Raw genomic sequence first — 19,251 nt, forward strand, 5'->3', positions numbered from 1 at the left:
AGTCATGTAGGAGGGAGAAAATTAAAGCGAAGGTCTTAAATATATCTTTGGTGATGGCAGAGGGTCCCGGGAAGACTTCTTTGATAAAATCTTTCGGGCGTCTGTGTTTTGACTTCTATCTAGATTCTCTCTCTGCACATCCCTGGTGGCCACGTGAGTGAGCTGCATCTAAGCAGCACGGAGGTCCTCATCATACTCAGTGAGCTTTTAGAAATTTTGGTCCTATGTGTTACTCTAAGCTTCCAAGACCAAGCATACAGCTTAGTGAACATCAGGTGCGCCACATGCTGGATGCAGAGGTCCAGTCTTTGTAGCTGGGAACGCTGGGAGATATCTTCCAAAGGAAGGAAGTATGGAGATTCTGGATTCATATCACTCACATCTTGACATTGGGAACTTCAACAGGCCTTCATTTTGTTCTTTGTAAAATTGGGATAATACCATTATCCCTAAGCATTATTTATGGACGTTATAGAAAGTAAATGATACCATATGTATAAACCACTTAGTCTTGGATTCAGTAAGTGCCTCATAAGTGTTATCTATCATAATCACTGGCCATTGTTGGGGGAGGTTGCTTGTTCATTTCCCGTCCACCCAGACTCCCAAAATAATTACATAGAAATCTGTATTAATTGCAATACTCTATGTCCAATAGCTTAAGCGTATTTCTGGATAACTCTTATATCTTAAATTAATCCATTTCTTTTCATCTGTGTATCACCATGTGACTGTGGCTTGCCGGCAAGGTTTCAGTGGACTCCAGCAGAGGCATCTGTCTTCTGGGGGTGGCTACTTGGCTTCTCCCTGACTCTGTCTACTCTCTCTCTATATCTCTCTTTCAGCCTAGCTTTACCCTGTTAAGTCATTGGTCGAAAGCAGCTTCTTTTTAACCATTGGCAATAAAACATATTCGCAGCATGCATCACCCCCCCTTTTCTGTCTAAGTAAAAAGGAAGGTTTTAAGTTTAGCATAGCAAGAATACATATAACAAAGCAGGTATTAAGCAAGAATTATAGTTACAATATTTATATCTGCTTTATCTTTTATCATAACTAAGGAAAACTATAACTATCTATTATTCAACTCCATCAATGACTCCAGAAGAATATAATATTACCTAAGTAAACAGAAAGTGCATCGTAAGCAACTTCCAAAACTCTAGAATTGACAGAGACATCTCGCTGCCTGGACAATAACCCAAAGTTCTTCTGTAACGTTGCAGGCACCTATCTTCATAATATCCTGTAGACTTTTCCATGAAGCAGGAAATTTCAAAGATAGTTTTGCCTGTATTGGCAGTTTGTCAGTCACTTTCTTCTGTAGAGTGTCTGGCAGACTCTTTCATGAAGCAGGAACCCTGAAGGACTCTCTCACCTTCTTTAGGCAACCTCAGCAATCATTTTTCTGTGGTTCCTGCATGTCCAGTTTACACAGCATACCATCAAACAGTCCAGGCAAGAGCAGTTTCTTACCCAAATAGCTAACAAACTCCATCACCAAGCAAAAAGAAATATGACTTATGAGGACAGGTCATCTGAGAGTAAAATATATATAATGAATTAATAAAGCAGGCTTTGGAGTTGGACAATGGCTATCTTTCTCTAAATCCAAGCATGTTGTTAAAAGAAAAATTCAGAGTTTCTGTCTCATGTCAGAAGCCATCTGGTATGGGTCAGAAAGACGAAAGATTTTAGAAAATTTTACTTTTCTCAATACCTTTTTTGTCTATATTATATCTTTTGTTGAATATATGTCTGTATGAATAATGCTTAAGTTTTCCATAATGAACAGTAGATTTTTCCTTCAATAATCTTTGACGTTTCCAAGAAGAAGATGGGGTCCCTCAACAACAATTGCACCTGGTTGATGTGACATCATGATGCTGATTGTGCTACTTTAAGACTGGTGCTTGGTACCAGCTGCTCAAGATGGTTCCAACTTGGCTAGCTGAAATGGTGCAGCTTCTTACAACATTCTAGCCAGAACTCCAAATACAAACCTCAAAAAACCCAATCGACTATTCAGAAACTATTTGCAATCATACCCAGGCAGTAATCTTGAAACTTAACTATTGTTTTACTTTTACAGGATCACATAGAAATAACATCACCCCCATAACACCTGAAAGTAATTCTAGAAGATAATGCCCCCTCTCCCATTAGGGTTAAGAACATCATTTAGAGGTTGATTATTACTGGTATAGAGTTGGGGGTTGGGTGAAATTATGTGAGCTCAGAGATCTCTTTAAAAAGGGGGGGATTAAATGACATAATAGGTAGATTAGTGTGAGCTTGTCCTCAGGGTTAAGGACATCATTTAGGGGTTGATTATCACTGATAGAGATTTGGGGGTTGGGGTGGAAATTATGTAGGCACAGAGATCTCTTTTTTTAAAAAAAGGGAAAATTGAATGGAATAATAGGTATATTAGTGTGAGTAAACTCACACTAATATTAATAATAGTGAGTAATAGAGTGAATACTTGTGAACTATTATTTATGAACAATTTACATTGGTATAGATTCCTATATATTGATACAAATTTAAATTACATTTGTTATATTGAATATGCTCCTATTTTGCTTACAATATTTGTACAGTATGTAAAATTATTTTGTCAGATTTTATGCATGCATGTTTCTACCTCTATTTAAGACATTTTTATATTGATACAATTTTAGGATATATTTATGGTATTGCATTATACATTTATACCTCTGATCAAGATACTTATACATTGTTTACATTTTGAGGTCATTGTCCTCAATTGCTGCACAGTTGTTTAAGGATTGTTAATATTCTAATATGAAGTCTGAGTCTTTAAGTTACAGGTATTATGTATTATAGCTCAATAGTCATTCATGTTTGTCATACTTACAGTTAGACTAATTAGGTTCTTTAGATATATAGAGATTATATTCTGCATAGATAGGTAATCTTCAACCACTTCAAAGAACTGTAGAACATGGCATTTAAATAAGTTAGGGTTCTGTTGATATGAGACATGATCGGCAGTGCCGATCTATTCCCAAAAGAATGTTGATCACCAAAGACACTCCACTTACAGTTTGTTTTCTTCTTGACAAACGTGGCCTTTGGGCAAGGAACTGCCCATGCCTTCATCACTGACAAAATACAGGTTGTCTGGACTGGACAAGCAGGATAAGAGGAAAAAGACTGCCAAACCTTGCCAAGACAGGGTAAGACAGTTTTGAAAAGAATTTTCCTGCCTCTGAAAATGGTTTGTCAGTTACTCTAGGCCTTAGCCAAAGTTGGTTGCTCCAACATTGCAAATGAGACTTTGGGTGATTTCCCAGGTAACCAATTGTCTCTGTCACTTACTGCACATTTTGGAAGCTACATGATTACCCTTCCTGCCTACTCAAGTAATATTATATTCCATCTCAGGCCTTCAATAGGGCTTAAGATTAGTCATTATTACTTTTCTCTTATGATTTAGCCAAGCCATTTCCAATACAAGACTTGGACTCCTTAGGATAGAATGATTATTGAAACATTTAGCATGCATTCTTTGCTTAATATTGTTTATTCTGCTTATAATTCAAATTTTATACTTGATATCTGCTCTTACTGTATATAGTTTTATATTGGGTTTGTAACTCCCTTATTTAAACAAAAGGGGGAGGTGATGGGGAACCTCCTTCAGCCAATGGCCTTTGAGAGGCTAGACCAGGTTGAGGTGTGGGTTTGGGTACCAAAAGGCTGCGGTCCCGCATGCTCGCCCCTTTCATTTCATGCTCCACACCCTCATGTTGGACCTCCATTCTTGTTCCATGAGTTTTCCCTTTTAGTAAAGAAAAACCTTAGAATACTCTGTTCAGAGTTAGCTTGGGATTATTTGACTTGGGTTCCCCCCATTTGATGTGTTCATCATCAGGCCATGAATCAACTGATTTTTCTCCTTGGGTTCCATCTTCAGAGAAGTCAGTTAGAAAGAATGATCCTTTCTTGAACAATCCTCTTCATGGGGAGAGTGGACACTACTTATCACAGTAGTGCTTTGCAACCCTTATGGCAATGAGAAGGATTGTATGGCTTGTTTGTCACTTTCATACCACTGTGACCAGGATCTCTGACAAGAAGAAAGTACTTTGACTTGTAATTTTTAGAGCATTTCAATCCAACATGGCAACAATGGCATGGCAAGACAGCTCTGCTCTGCTCATGTTTTGGTGACCATGAGACAGGCTGTTCACATTGTAACAAACCAGAGAGAATGAGGGCCCATCCACATTTACCTACTTCTGCCTTGTATCCTAGGAGTACCACAGCCTTCCAATTAGCAGCATTAGCTGGGAAACAAACACTCAAAGCATGATCCTGTAGGGGCACATTTCAAATTCAATCCGTAATTCTTGAACTAAAGGCATTCTGAGCTGGGGCAGGATATTCATACTTACAGAGAGGCAAGACCTGAAAAGGATCTTGGCATGTATCCAAAAGACACTGAGTTTGAGATATTAAACAATGTTACTGCAGGAGAGAGGACTGACTGCTACCAGCCCTGGGCAAGGAGATCTCACACTTTTCATTGAATACTTATGGTGTCCTGAAGATATTTCATAGAATCATAAGAAACCATAAGTTGAAGGCCTTCCAGATATAGTTTACATTTTATATTTCCAGCATGACATCTTTCACTGGCTTTTAATAAATACCATTAGCAGAGATGTGACAACCTATCCAATATTTTTTATCAACAGTTTGGACATAGATAGCAATGGCTTGGTGACAACATATTCAGAGAACAGAAATTCATGAAGGCAGGTCAAGGTTTTGGATCGAAGAATTGGGATCCAAGAAAGAGACAGACAAGTTGGACAAATGAAGCTAATCTAATAAGATTACACTTAACATGAGTAAATATGATCTTCTGGACCAAGGTCAGAAAACCTCGACTGTCCTGGGAGATGATGACAGCACTTCTTATTTTCACGTCTATCTAATGACCACCTAGTAATTCTTACCTTATCTCCTTCCAAGAAGGACTTGAATTAGCTTAGGAAGATGGGTTGGTGATTTTCTGAGCATGGGCCACAGCCTGTCAGCATAATCTGGAAGGCTTGACCTACTGAGTCAGAGGTAGGGACCCACAGTCTACTTTAACAAGCCTTCGTGGGAATTCTAATACACAATAAAATTTTCAAACTAGGGCTGGGAGATATCAAACAGTTGATAAAGTGATTACCACACAAGCATGAGGACCTGAGTTTGATCTCTGGTCCCTGTGTAAGAAACCAGGCATGGTGGCATGCACCTGTAATTCCAGCTTTGGGGAGGTAGAGGCAGGCAGATTCCTGACAATTGCTAATGATCCAGCTTGGCTGAATGGTGAGAGTCGGTTCAAGTGAGAAATGCTGTCTCAAAAAAGAAAAAAAAAAGATAGACACCCCCTGAAAAAGTTGTGTACTAAGGTTGTGTACCAAGGTTGACTTTGGATTTCTGATCACTTGAGCATAAATAGGCATTTGTATGCACATACACACATGCACCATGACGTACACTTGTACCATTTTATACAATAAGTGAGTGTGTAAATGGCCATCAAAGGGTATAAGATTTGAAGTAGAAATGTCTAAGGTTCAGAAGTTAAGATGAAGTGGAGCTTTAAGACAAACTAGGGAATTGATGCTGGGGAGATGACTCAGTGGATACAGCACCTGCAGAACAAGAAGGGGGACCTGAGTCTGGATCCCCAGCACCTCCGTGGGTGGATATGGCAGTTCTCCTGTAATGCCAGCATATGTGGAAACAAAGACAAGAGGTCTCTGGTGGCTTGGCTAGCTAGGCCCACTGAGTTGGTGAGCTCCAGGTTCAATGAAGACCCTGTCTCAGTAGCGAACTAGAAAATGAACAAGGAAAAGTACACACTATCAACCTTGATCCTTTGTGCTCACACTTGAAAGCATACTTATACATGCGTGCACAAACATTTACTTTCTCCTAAAAAGATAATATAGGGAATAGATGCCACAGATTAAATCAGAGTGTTTAGGGAAGCCAAACCACCAACTGAGAAAACAGTTTATTCACTGTCCCAGGCCCCAAAGACAAAAACAATCAACTCTTGTATTGTAATTCGAGGGGAAACAATTGCATCTTTATATACCAAGTCTGTCTTCTAGCAAATGAAGTGTTCGATGGCAACCCTTCTGTAATAAGACATTGGGCTTCTGAAGAGGATTTCTTTAGCGATCTGACTCTTAACTGGACTGACGGCGGGGTGAGCTTTGAGATTTCCAGTGAGCATATGATCAGAACCTAGGGTGGAGCTTTTGTGATCTGATCCATGAAAATGTAGTTCAAAGAAGGTCTTTGCTGAATGATCTAACACTGTGTGGACCCCCACGGTCAGGGTTGAAGTACTGACTCTCTGACAAAAGAATGGACTGGCAAAAGTTCTAAAATTTGTTCATAATATTAGTCTATACCAAATGACAACAGGTAAGAGAACAAGACAGTCTACTGTGGTTTGTAAATAACAAGATGCTGATTTAGTGGTCAAAAGCTCAAGCTCAGAAGTCATAAAACTAAATGTGCTTATTCAGGTCCTATGACATAGCCTTGGATGGGGTACTGAATTCTTTCATGGCCTCGGTTTCCTTTGTGCAGGGAGATTTAAATGGTTCCTACCTTGGTCTTTATAGGTAGCATCTTCATTATCTGAGTGGTGTTAGTTGATGCAGATACATGATGGTAATCTCTCTCTCTCTCTCTCTCTCTCTCTCTCTCACACACACACACACACACACACACACACACACACACACACACATCTCCTCTCCTGAGGCCTCCTGGGGCGATATAGCTCACTAAATAAGGAAAGAAGTAATAGAGGCCAAGAAAGGCTAGCTCCTGTTATGAGTCCATGTCTATATCATGACCACTAGTGTCTCTCCCTGTCTCCCTGGGATTTAATTAAACATGATTTTAAGTAGAAACCACAGAAGAAAGGACCATCAGGGGAAGAGGAAGGCTTCAGAGATGTGGTGATGGTCCACAGATGATGGAGTGAAGTGAAGGTTCTAGAATCTGCATCCTCACATCCATCCTTTCGCCATTTTCTCTTAGTCTTCTTGCCTTTAAGTCTAAGATAAATGACTTTTGTGTATTTGGTCTGTTTGCATTTCACAGTGTCTTGGGCTATAAAATAAGAAAGGAGTCCAAAGGCCTTTGTTCAGTCTCAACTCTGCCACATACTGCATGCACTGCCTTGGGTAGTTCAGTTTTGTCATGAGCTTCTTGATGAGTATGTCTATTTGATGGGAAAATGATATTTGCATGTTTTATTTTTCGGGACCTGTTACAAACTTTAAAGAGATTTGCATGAAAACACTGTAAACTCTGTTATTCTAGGCAAGTGTTAGACAATATTATTTAAAAGGAATGTCCCTAAATGCCTCTATACTTCCTATCGTTACATTGGTTCCCTCTTCTTATGATGACAGTTTTTCAGGATACCTTCTTCATGCCGCTGCCTTCACCCCTTCAGAATTCTGTTTCTCAATAATAGCCCTTTATACCTATCTTCTGGCAAATAATTTAGTATGGGAGGAAAAAATGAGTTTATATATATTAAAATTATACCAGTTTTTGATAGAAATTGCAAACACTTCTTTGCAATTATTTCAGATGCTTACAAGTTGTGATAGAAAATGTAAATGAGAGATGTGAGGAGTCCTTGTCACCTGCTTAGGGAGCCACAAACTCTTCCATGCCTTCCTGGTCATGATGGCCTATACCCTCAAATTGAATGCCAAAATAAATTGTTCTTCCCTTAAGAAAAAGGAATTCAGTGGAAGAGGCATCGAGAGATTATCTCTACCTCTTTCCCTTCCAGCCCCCACGTGCACCTGGGTGGTTATGCACAGTCCTCAACAACCGCCCCACATGAGTGTTCAGGTAGAAATCAGGTCATCTCAGAGAGGACTGGGAACTGTAATTGTAAAGCCGCATGGCTTGATAGGCCCACTGTTTTGTTTTGCTTTTGTAGCCATGGAAAATTAAAAGCATTAATTACCGTGACACTGAGGTCAACAATCTTCACTCCGTGGCTTTTGTTCACATATTTCTAACATCATTGCTTTGTCTGAAAAATTAATGTTTCAGAGGGTGGGGGATGATGGGGCTTGTGAGTTTTTAGGCTTGGGTTTTATGAAACCACACAGGGAATTCAAGGAAAGAGATTCCAGTAGAAAGATGTGTGAAAAACAAGAAATTTAGACAGGAGGAGGCATGATGGGGCACCAAATTGTTCTCTTCGGAATATTTCCATTTACTGACTTTTAGGGAGCAACCATTTGTTGGAATAATTTATTTGCCTGTATTAAAAGTGTTCCCTGGGTCTGAAGAGATGACCCTGTAGTTAAGAGCATTGGCTGCTCTTCTTGGGGACCCAGGTTCAATCCCCACCAATCATGTGGTAGCTCACAGCCATCTGTAACTACAGTTCCAAGGGATTCAGCACACTCTTCTGGCTTCCGTGAATAGCAAAAATTCACAAGAAGATGGCTTAGTGTTAAGATTGCACATTGCTCTTGTGGAGGACCCAAGTTCAGTTCCCAGAACCTACATTAGGTGGCTTGCAGCTGCCTGTAACTTCAAGTTCGTGGGTTTCCTTCCCAAGCCTCTAGTCTCCTCAGATGCCTGCTTCGTTTGCACATACGCACAGGCAGACACAAACACGTACAAATAATTAAGAATAAAATCTTTCTCTTAAAAAGGAATAGTTCCTGCTTGGATTATGAATGGCCACGCTTCCAATATTGGACTCCCTTTTGGCACACTGAGCTGCTGACAAGTGAGAAGGGATAAGGAGTTAGACATGCTGCCCTAGGATGTGCCAGTTCCCCTGGAGTGATTGCTGGAGAAGTTTCCATGAAGAGGCAGCCTACTCAGGAGGTTGGGAAAATGGCGGCTCAGATGATAAGAACACTTGTTCTACAAGCTTGAGAACTTGAGTTCAAATTCCATGGTGCCCATGGAAGCCAGATGTGACATCATACATGACTGTGACCTCAGCACTGAGGGAGGCAGAGACAGGAGTATCACTGGGGCTTGCTGGCTGCCAGCATAGTTTCGAATTCAGTGAAAGACTCTGTCTCAAGGGTATAAACTGGATCGTGATAGAGGTGGCCACCCAATGTCCTCTGGCCTCCATGTAGGCATGCACACATGTGCATACACTACACACACACACACACACAACACACACCTGCCACACGCACATATAGTGGACTGCATTCTATAAAGGCTCAAGCTTATATTATGCTTGAAGACAAATTCTTTCATGTTTTTTAAAGATAATACTGGCTTAATTTTTGTGTCTCTGGTTTCCTCATTTGGAAATGAGTACTACAGTTCATTGTTCATGGGAGTATTGTTGAGTTTAAAATAATAAAACAAAAATCCTCAGTACAGTCACTACCACAAATCAAACTCCTAACAAACTCAAGCTATCTCTGTTTCAAGAAGATGCAGAGGATGCCACAGATACATGTAGTCCATTGCCAATATACGTCAGGTCTCCTGTACCGAAATAGACCCTGAAGTGCTCGTCTTCCGGGAACAGGGGCATTCCCCATGCCCTGATGGAATCACCAAATATCTTAGTGTGGAAACAGTAAATCTTAACTCTTCTCACTGAGAATTCAGTAGCATGGATCTCAACTCAGAGCCACTAGGTCCGCTTCATGCCGAAGGCAACTGAAGACAGCCCTCTTGAGCTGGGTAATGGGCATCTAGCATGAAGCCTTCTCTGGGGTGGCTGTGTTTTCAAAATTGCTGAGTGGTTGTTTTCTGGCATTTCGCTATCTGGGTCTCGGAAAACCAGAAGTTATCACACAAAAGAAACAGTGAGCTGAACTGTGCGTGGGTGAGGTGGAGCGCTTGATTCGAGACACAGAAATTCATTTTATTGTTCTACTGTAAATAGACTTTGAACAATGGACCTTTTCGCAGAAGCAAGGTTTGTATGTAGTTGATGGTATCCCATGTAAGCTCTGTAAGTTTCTTTTTTTTTTTAGCACATCCCCTATTTTATTTTAAAAAGAGGGGTAAGGCTTTCCTCAAATGTTCACACTTCTTGCCTTCTTAACTGAAAATGTACACTGTAAGCCTGATGTTTCTTGAATATTTTCTATGAAGCTGATGCCATGTTTCAGGGCTTCACTGTTCATTAATTTTCACAACAAGCCTGTGGATGCTGCCTAACCCTTGCCTTCAGATAGGGAAACTGAGGGCAGAGAAGCCAAGTTATTTATTCATATAGTTAGAAGTGATATAGTTGAGATTTGACCTCCATATCCACAGACCCTTAAAAATAGGACTTATTGATGGAGAACAATTTGGTTAAGAAATGACAGAAGAGATTATTAAAAACAGAAAAGTAGAACCCTTGGAAGCCTGAGCATCCATTTCAAGTGTTCCCATCATTCTAGTGTTGGAAAAAGTGCGCTTTCAACCTGCAGTGCCAGTGTTCACATATCCATGCCTAGTCCTTCGTTTAGCAGGCGTTCTTGGAGCACTTTCTTTATGGTGTGACTGTAGGACCATTGTGTGCTAGGAACTGTAGAAATTAAGGAGTATCATAAGGTTCACAGTCGTCTTCCAAAGGGCTCCTAATAAGAAATCCGTCACCTGAAGCAAGTTGGGGACCTCACTTCACTCACAAATCAGGAGGATCCCGAGAAAGTGTCAACTTTTAAACCCATCCTTCAAGGAAATCATCCTCTTTGCCTTCCTCCATCCTCTATGGATGAGACAAATGAGTGAGAGCAGGGACACCGGTCGCGTTAGATTCAGAGAGGCCTCTCTGTGTTCAAGATCGGTCAAGCTTTCTTGCTTGGTCAGTTGCTAGTGGGCCTTGGGTTAGATGGAATCATTTATTTTAAATGGTAGCTAATGAAAATGAGAAGCTTGTAAAGACTGCATCTCTTGATAAAAGGCGTGTTTTCAACGAGATGTGTTCCTCTGTGCAGTCAGCAAATGAAGTTAAATGCATCTCTAGATTGAAGCCAACATACGCAAAGCCATTGGGTACATTGATGGCGTCAGTGAAATTGAGCATATGATTTCCTGTGGCTATGACTTAGACGTAAGTTTCATGACTGTCTCATTTTTAAAGTAATGAGCTAACCGAAAATACTCTAACTTCTTGTACTGGGTGGTTTTGTATGTCAACTTGACGCAAGCTAGAGTCATCAGAGGAAGGAGCTTCAGCTGAAGAAATGCCTCCTTGAGATCCTGCTGTAAGACATTTTCTCATTTAGTGGTCAATAGCGGAGGGTGTAGCCCATGGTGGGTGATGCCATCCTGGACTGTTGGTCCTGGGTTCTATAAGAATGCAGGCTGAGCAAGTCAGGGGATGCAAGCCAGTAAGTAACACTCCTCCATGGCCTCTTCATCAGCTCCTGCCTCCAGAATCCTGCCCTGTTTGGGTTCCTGACTTCCTTCTGTGATAAACAGCAATGCTGAAGTGTCAGCCAAATAAACCCTTTTCTCCCCAACTTGTTTTTTGGTCATGGTGTTTTGTCACAGCCATAGAAACCCTAACGAAGACACTTCTCTCATCCAGACTGGACTGAGATTCTGTATTCTCACACCCCTGGGGCCATCCTTTGATGGCTCTCCTCTGAGCCGCTTTCCTCCCATAGGAACTGATGTAGTCTCTTGATGTGGCCCATTCACTATTACTGATGTTTCTTGTGCACAGTGCTGACAGAAATATGTGTGATGATCGAGGAGAGGTGGTGGGTTGGTTGTCTTGAACCCTTTTAAATCAGGTCTCCTTCTCTTTCTGTCTCATAGATTGACCAGTAGCCATTGTGTCTGGCTCCTTTCCATGTGTCTGTTCACAGCCACGCCCTAGTATATTTGTTCCCTTGGATTAAGTGCTAGAAAGTCTAATGATCAACCTAGTCACTATGTGTTTTTGGGATAAGCACGAACAGACTCTGAGGGGGGATAAAAGCCAAATTAGAGCGTGAACTGCAGCATTCTTCAGTGCCAGGAAAGCATTACTTATCCGCATAGAGATAATTGAATTTTGTTTTATTGCTGATATCTAGCTAAGTGGCATTACTATCAGGGACACTTTGGCAAGAAGGAATTTTTTTTTTACAAAAGGAAGGAGAGGAAAGGAGGGAGAAGGCAGAAGGCAGGGGAAGGGAAGAAAAGGCCAGAGTGATGCTCTGGGGGGAATCTCATTCTGAATCTCTTCCTTTCTGCTTGCTGTCCACAGTGGTTTGAACTTCATTGACCTGATGGTGCGACAAGGGAATATTGACAACCCTCCTAAGACACCCTTGGTGCCAGGATTCGAGTGTTCTGGGATTGTTGAAGCTCTGGGGGACAGCGTGAAAGGATACGAGGTAATGTTTTAAGTCTGACGTGAGCAGTGGTAACTATCTAGAATCTGGGAAGCAGTAAAACTACGCAAGACAAATTTGAAATAATAGCAGTAATATTTACTTTGTCATTTTGAGTTAGATAACATTAATCATGTTTGTAATGATAGGACTTTCCAAAAATCTCATGACTTTATTTGTTTGCTTATTTTTTTAGGATGTTTTCTTCATATACTATCTTTGTTGCTCTCGGTAACAGTTTGAGGAAGTGGGCTGGACACTCTTATTGTATTCCTTTTTCATACTTACTTAATATAGCTATTAAGACTATTTGGTTTTGTAGTCACTAAGTGCACAGTCCCTTGCTCCATCTACAGCTACCATTCCCACCATCTCAGGCCTAGCAATCAACTACAAAACACAAAAGTAAGGGGAGTTAATTGTTTTATAATATGGCTCCTAAAAGTATTTGATACCTTTTAGTTATCATTTACAAATCATGAACTACTTCAGAAATGGATAAAAAGGGGGTTTAGATTTAAAAAATACTTTAAGTCAAGGAATATCACCCTGACAATGGGATAGAATTGGTGAGGGATTAATGGCTTTGGGAAGAGGGCAACATGTAAGTGGTTAATTTCATTATTCTGTTTTCACTCACATGTGATATCTCCACAATACATTTTATTTTGAAAAAAATGCACGCATGACTCTTCCTATTGTCTTAATACAAACTAAATACAACTTAGTCCATAAAAACTGGAGCATGGTGTCTGGTAAGGTGTCATTTGGATAAAGGTGTTTGCCGTCAAGCCTGGTGACTTTTGTTCAATCCCTGTGATACACGAGGTTGAAGGGGAGAACTACAAGTTGTCCTCGGACTTCCACACGAGTGCTGTGGTACACACACACACACACACACACACACACACACACACACACACACACAATTTAATGAAATACTGCAGCAACACCAGTCATATAAAATTGAGGAATTTGGCATCTGAAAACTTACTACAAATCAAATTCAAGGTTTCTCACTCATAACTGGGATCTCAGAAGAAAGGCAGGGAGATTGACATCTAAGAACACACCATAACCAGCTTTGGAGAGCAGTCATCTTTACTCTAACCATAATGGACACACACACACACACACAACAGTAAAGGTTCTTACTATTCCCTCTGGTTCAGAAGGTGCAATAATCAATCATTCTCTGTGAGGCTAGAAGGTAGAAAGATTTACATCACCAAAGCCTAAGTCACAGTTCCTAGAATCTCATGGTCTTTACCCATGTTCCAACCCTCACCCCTAATGTTACAAAAATACGTGTAAAGAATGAGTGAAGGCGAACCCTGTAAAATCCAGGGCCAATGTTCTCTTCAACTTGACCTTCAGCCTGCAGCTCAGCCTCACCCCAGCGGGAGCTTCAATCTACCTGAAAATGTTGAATGTTCTAAATGCATGTTGAGGGATGTCTGGAAACCTCATCCCATTTAGCGATGCTTCTGTCAAAGATGTCCTAAGGACCAAAGAGAAGAAAGTTTTAGCAGAATTTCAGCTACCCTGATTTATCTGATTCCCTCATCAGTAAAGTACAGTGGTTAAACAACTCAGTTAGAAGATAGGTTGGCTACTCTCTGATGTGTCATGCAGGAAGGAGGCTAATAGAACCTAGATTCCATGGCCCCTGAAAGATTTTAATATATTGGCTATGAAGGATCAAAATGTCTTGAAATAGGGAGGTAGACATGAATATGCTTCTTTGGGGATGCTAGGTTTTGTTTCATGGGAAGGGAACTTTAATTTCCATCAGATTCTAATTTCAGAAATCCTTCCAGAAATTATAAAATATATCTATGTTTAAGCTTGAAACTGAATTATGTCCATCAAAGTGGAGGACTACTTCTATCCAATATTCAGTGAGTCCAGGATTACTAACAGACTTGAGAGATGAGAGAAAAAAAAAGGCAAGTTTAGACCAGAGCCACAGGTAAGTCTGAGCAAGGACTGCTCACTGTCTAGACCGGGGGGCTCAGAGACAGGAGAACCTTTTTATGTCTAAGCCATTTAAATCTCCAGCAAAAAGGAAAGATGTAAGTAGCAGCTACTCCTCTGTGCGCAGCCATCATCATCATGGTGATGAATTGTCCTCTCAAACTAAGAAGGCTGCATTGTTCCTATTGCTGGCAAGGCAAACCAGGGTGCAGTACTCAGATACCTCTCCTAAATTGAGCTCTCTCAGCTCCAGCAGGGATGCCCTGACATTGGGACAGAGATGTGCAGATTCTCTTAGAACACAATAGATTTGGTCCCCATCTGCATCCTCTAGCTGAGCTCCTCTCAACCCAGATCTGATAGGTTCCAGGATCGACAAGAAAGTCTTTATAGACACCGTGACATCCACACACTAAGGTTGCAGCAATCGTATCCTCAAATAAACAGAACGGTCTGGTTTTAGGAAGTAGACTATGGTGGAATCTCTTGGACCACATCGACCCTTCCACAGATGAAAAACATGGTCTTCACTCCTTTGGGCCACTGTCTCAAACCTTGCCATACTCACACCATCAGCTTAAGAGTTGATTTTCTACTGAAATATTCCTTCCAGGAAGAGCTGCCTCCTAAGCCCCGCCACAAAAGTGTTTTCCACCTGCAATTTTTCAGATGATGTGAACAATTTAAGAGTATGAACTGTAACTCATTTACCATTATATCACCTGTGCTTGGAAATCAAGGCCGGGAGGTGGCTTACATAAACAATTATGGCGGGAGAGCACTGTGATATTATGAAATGATGTCTATGATATAAGTGGAAACAGACAGCTCTTTGTCTGTGTGACCTCAGGGCAGAGACATAATGCACCTTCAGTATCAACATGTGCATAGTGAGGCTACTACCCCAGGAAGCTGTCACAGAGACTAAATAATTGATGTAATATGAAGGGTAGAGCTCTGTATAGAATTGGTTTTGCCCAGCAAATGGATTTTTCTGTTATAATCAAATATGCAAATACAACAACCTCTCGTGAAGAGAAATTCATTCTGAGCCAAAGTATATGTCCAAGAGTGCTTGGCTACAAAGGCTAAAAGAAGCCTTAAAGGAGGGGCATGTGGTTTGGGTGAATGACAGCTGGGGAAGGAGAGAGGAAGGATGTGTATCATCCTACCTTTGTCAGGTGTATTGATACTCTTCAAGCCTCCGCTACCACCTAAACAGTCTTCAGAATTCTAGTGGCAGAAGACAAGGATATAGCTCAATTAGTAGAATGCTTATCTAGCATGCATGTCCTGGGTTCAAGTTCTCAGCAATGCATAAAACCAGACATACTGGCGCATACCTAAAACCCCAGTTCTCAGAAAGTGGAGAGAGGAGGATCAGAAGTTAAGGTCACCTTCAGCTATGTAGTAAGTTTTAGGCCATCCTAGAGAGCATGAGACTGTTTAAGAAAGAGGAGGAAGAAAAATAAGAGAAGAGGTAAAGGAGGAGGAATAGGAGTATTATTCTGGTGACAGAATGAGTTTTCCCAAATTCATGGCTGTGGAGAGGAGACAATCGAAGGGGAGATAGGAAGTTAGAAGCCTAAAGATGGAAGTTAGGAAGCCTAAAAGCTCTCAATGGCTTATTAAATAATCATATGATTTATAGCAGTTTACTGGAGATTTCACTGCAAATATGCATGTGATTGTTTCATCAAAGAACAAATATGAAAATCAGAAGGATTTCTACAGAAGTCATAGTGTATGGATTAGGAGAAGCAGCCTATACCACTTATGTCAGAGAAACACTGCATAGTGTGTACCATGGACAGCTCCCAATGAGTGCGGTTGTCCTTAGAACTCCATCATGAGTCAGTTTCCTTTAACTCTGCATTTCTTTATTCCCAGATTGGAGACCGTGTCATGGCATTTGTGAACTACAATGCCTGGGCTGAGGTAGTCTGCACACCAGTGGAGTTTGTCTACAAGATCCCAGACGACATGAGTTTCTCGGAGGCCGCGGCGTTCCCCATGAACTTCGTCACAGCATACACGATGCTCTTTGAGATTGCCAACCTCCGGGAAGGGATGTCTGTGCTTGTGCACTCAGCCGGCGGTGGGGTGGTAAGTTTGCAGGCGATTCTGTTTCTTTAAAGTCATGATGGCACAAATAGAGTTGAAGTTGACATTGTGATCCTTACATGGCTTGTCATTTGTAGGAATAATCCACAACAGAGTTGGCACTCACATGAGCATCAAAAGCCTTTATTGATTGTTGCAGTGGGGTTAGGCTGAGCCTCACAGATGGTGCCTCTGGGGCTTAGGATGGTCTCAGAGTGTCACGTGAGGACACGGTGGTCCCAGGCATGGTTTCTGTAGAACGACACTGAATCTTGGCATCATAATTAAGTGCTGTGTTGATTATTATGAGATACCTACACATGTCACATCCCACCGAAGCCATGCAAAATGCAAGACAGTGATAATGTCCTTTTCAATTAATTTCAGAGCTTGACATGATTCTTAGAGAAACATTCTAATCCACTTGTGCACTGTTATATTTTCTTATGTGAGAAAAATGTGGACAGAGATTGGTCTGTCACACTGAGAATTGCACATGAACCTCAGCACACCCAGGAGAGTGATTGTACATGGGAGTATTCTGTGTGCAGTCTTTCAGACATATCTTTGCCAAGTGGGAAACGTAAAGGAAATCAAAATTTCTTCTCTATAGTCTGGGTACGGTGGGTTTTTCTTCCGTAATGTCAATGTGTTGTAAAGTGTATGTTCAGTGCACACTGTCTGCCCTTCACATGGATAAATACTAGGCTTGACATGTTCTACTGAGGCTTACCTGGAATTTTCATCTCTCAGAGGGGAGTTGGTATTACTCACTAACTCAACAAAGATTAATCAAGCACATGCCATGCTCTAGACTCTGTGAATGCACAGACTCAGAAGAGAAGGCATGAGCTAACAGAATTTGAGAGGTTTCTAAGTTGTGATTCTGTTTGCTGGCTTCAGAGATGAGTTCTTATGATTCCCTCTAATTCAGTTTCAGTAGAGGTTTCATTAGTATTGATTTAAAAAAAAACTTGATTTTTTTACAATTACCAGAATTTTCTGAAGTGTAAAACAAATGCGTGAGTGTGTGTGTGTGGGTGTGTGTGTGTGTGTGTGTAAGCCAGAGGTTGACACTGGGTCATCAGGTGTCTTTCCTAGTCATTATCCATCTTATTTTTTGAAATAAAGTCTGTCACTGAACCCAAAGGTCCCAACTTATTGAGGCTGGCTGGCCAGCAAGCCCCAGGGATTGCCCTGTCTCTACCTCCCCTGCACTGGGACAATAGGCACCACCACACCTCTCTTCTCCACATGGATGCTGAGGATGGGACTTGGGTACTCATGCTTGTGTAGGATGACTTTCCAGAGTCATTTTCCCAGCCAATGAAGGTCATTTCTGCATCTCCTTTCTAAGAACACAAGCTCACATCCAAAAGCAAGGGCGTGAAAGTTTCAGAATGCTTTGCAAACGGATCTTCAATCTCCTTCGCAAATTTGCTGATGTCTTCTGACCATGAGTAAAGATACAATAAAAGCTAAATGTCCCTGAGAAGAGAGAATACTTTTGGTTCCGGCAATCTGCTAACCGCAAGCAAGCCGTTTAGAATACGGACATTTATGGTCTTGGCGTGTTCTGCATACAAAGTGTGGCGGTTCTTTTACATTGTCAGCAGAAGAACCTGTCCTTATGGTGCTGGCTTCAGTCCTGCCAAGGGTCAGTGTGATGGTTCATTACACTTACTTGCCAACTTGATTGACTCTGGGAACAACTGAAATGCAATGTCCTGGGCATGACTAGGACTTTCTTTGTCAGATTGTTTTACTACAGAAGGCCACCCTGAAGGGGCACGGTCGATCGGTAATTAAAGATCAACCAGACTAGCTTAATATAAAAATACAGCTTTAGTAAACAGAAGGAAAACTTACACCAGAGTACCAATGGCCCATCCAAGCATGCAGGGGCCAAGCCAGAGAGGGGGGTGGGGGGACAGGGAAGCACACCCGCCAGGTTTATAGGTAAATTTTTGCCTTAGGGCAACATGCCCCATGGACAGAATGTGATTGGCTGAACTCCCCTATCACCACCCTAAATGTGGAAGGCATCTTTCAAGAGCCACCCATATAAAGAGACATAGAAGCAGAACCTTTGCTTCTTGCCTCTTTGGTTCCACTCTTGCTGGCAAGGCTATCCATCCTGTTGCTGTAGCGCTCCTTCAATGACAGTAGAACCAGTTTCTTCAGGCTTCCATTGTGAGCTAAAGACTAGTAGCTCCCCAGTAACCTTTCAGACCTTCAGCATCAGACTTGAACTGCTGAGATGCCCAATCTCGTGGTCTGAGCAAGCCAGTAAGGCATTCCCCTGTGGCCTCTGCTTCAGTTCCTCTCTCCAGGTTCTTGCTTTGATTTCCTGCGACAACTTCCCTCAGTGATGAACGGCTACCTGGAAGTGTAACCCAAATGTACCTCTTCTTGTCATGCTGCTTTGGGTCAGAATATTTTATCATAGTAAACCGGAAAGCAAACCGGAATGGTTCATTTGCATATATCATCACTGAATTTTTTTTCCTCTTTCTTTTTGTGCTGAGAACAAATAGAAACATATCAAGACTATGTTTCTCATATACGAAAAGAAATTCTGGGGAACTTACCATAATTTTTATTCTGCCATATTCTGGGCTTGCAGATGGTATCAATGATAACTAAAATGAAAAAAAAATGGTGAAGGAATTAGAGAAAAGGGACACTAGGAGGAGGAAAATAAGCTAATGGGCATTATGCAGGCTATGATGTTTTAAAGCTTTGTCTGAGATGGACAGCAACTTTCTCTCTGGGCTTC

At 41.3% G+C, this 19,251-nt stretch overlaps 1 protein-coding gene across 1 annotated transcript in view; it reads left to right on the top strand.

Annotated features, from left to right (window-relative positions):
- Positions 1 to 19,251, top strand: part of Vat1l (vesicle amine transport 1 like) — a 170,221-nt gene that overhangs the window by 18,306 nt on the left and 132,664 nt on the right. The window contains 2 exon segments of the mRNA XM_048437338.3: positions 12,266 to 12,395; positions 16,260 to 16,475. Coding sequence (XP_048293295.1) covers positions 12,266 to 12,395; positions 16,260 to 16,475 — 346 coding nt within the window.

This window comes from Myodes glareolus, chromosome 22 (genome assembly GCF_982192425.1).
Source record: "Myodes glareolus chromosome 22, mMyoGla1.1, whole genome shotgun sequence".
In the NCBI taxonomy this organism is placed as follows: Eukaryota; Metazoa; Chordata; class Mammalia; order Rodentia; family Cricetidae; genus Myodes; species Myodes glareolus.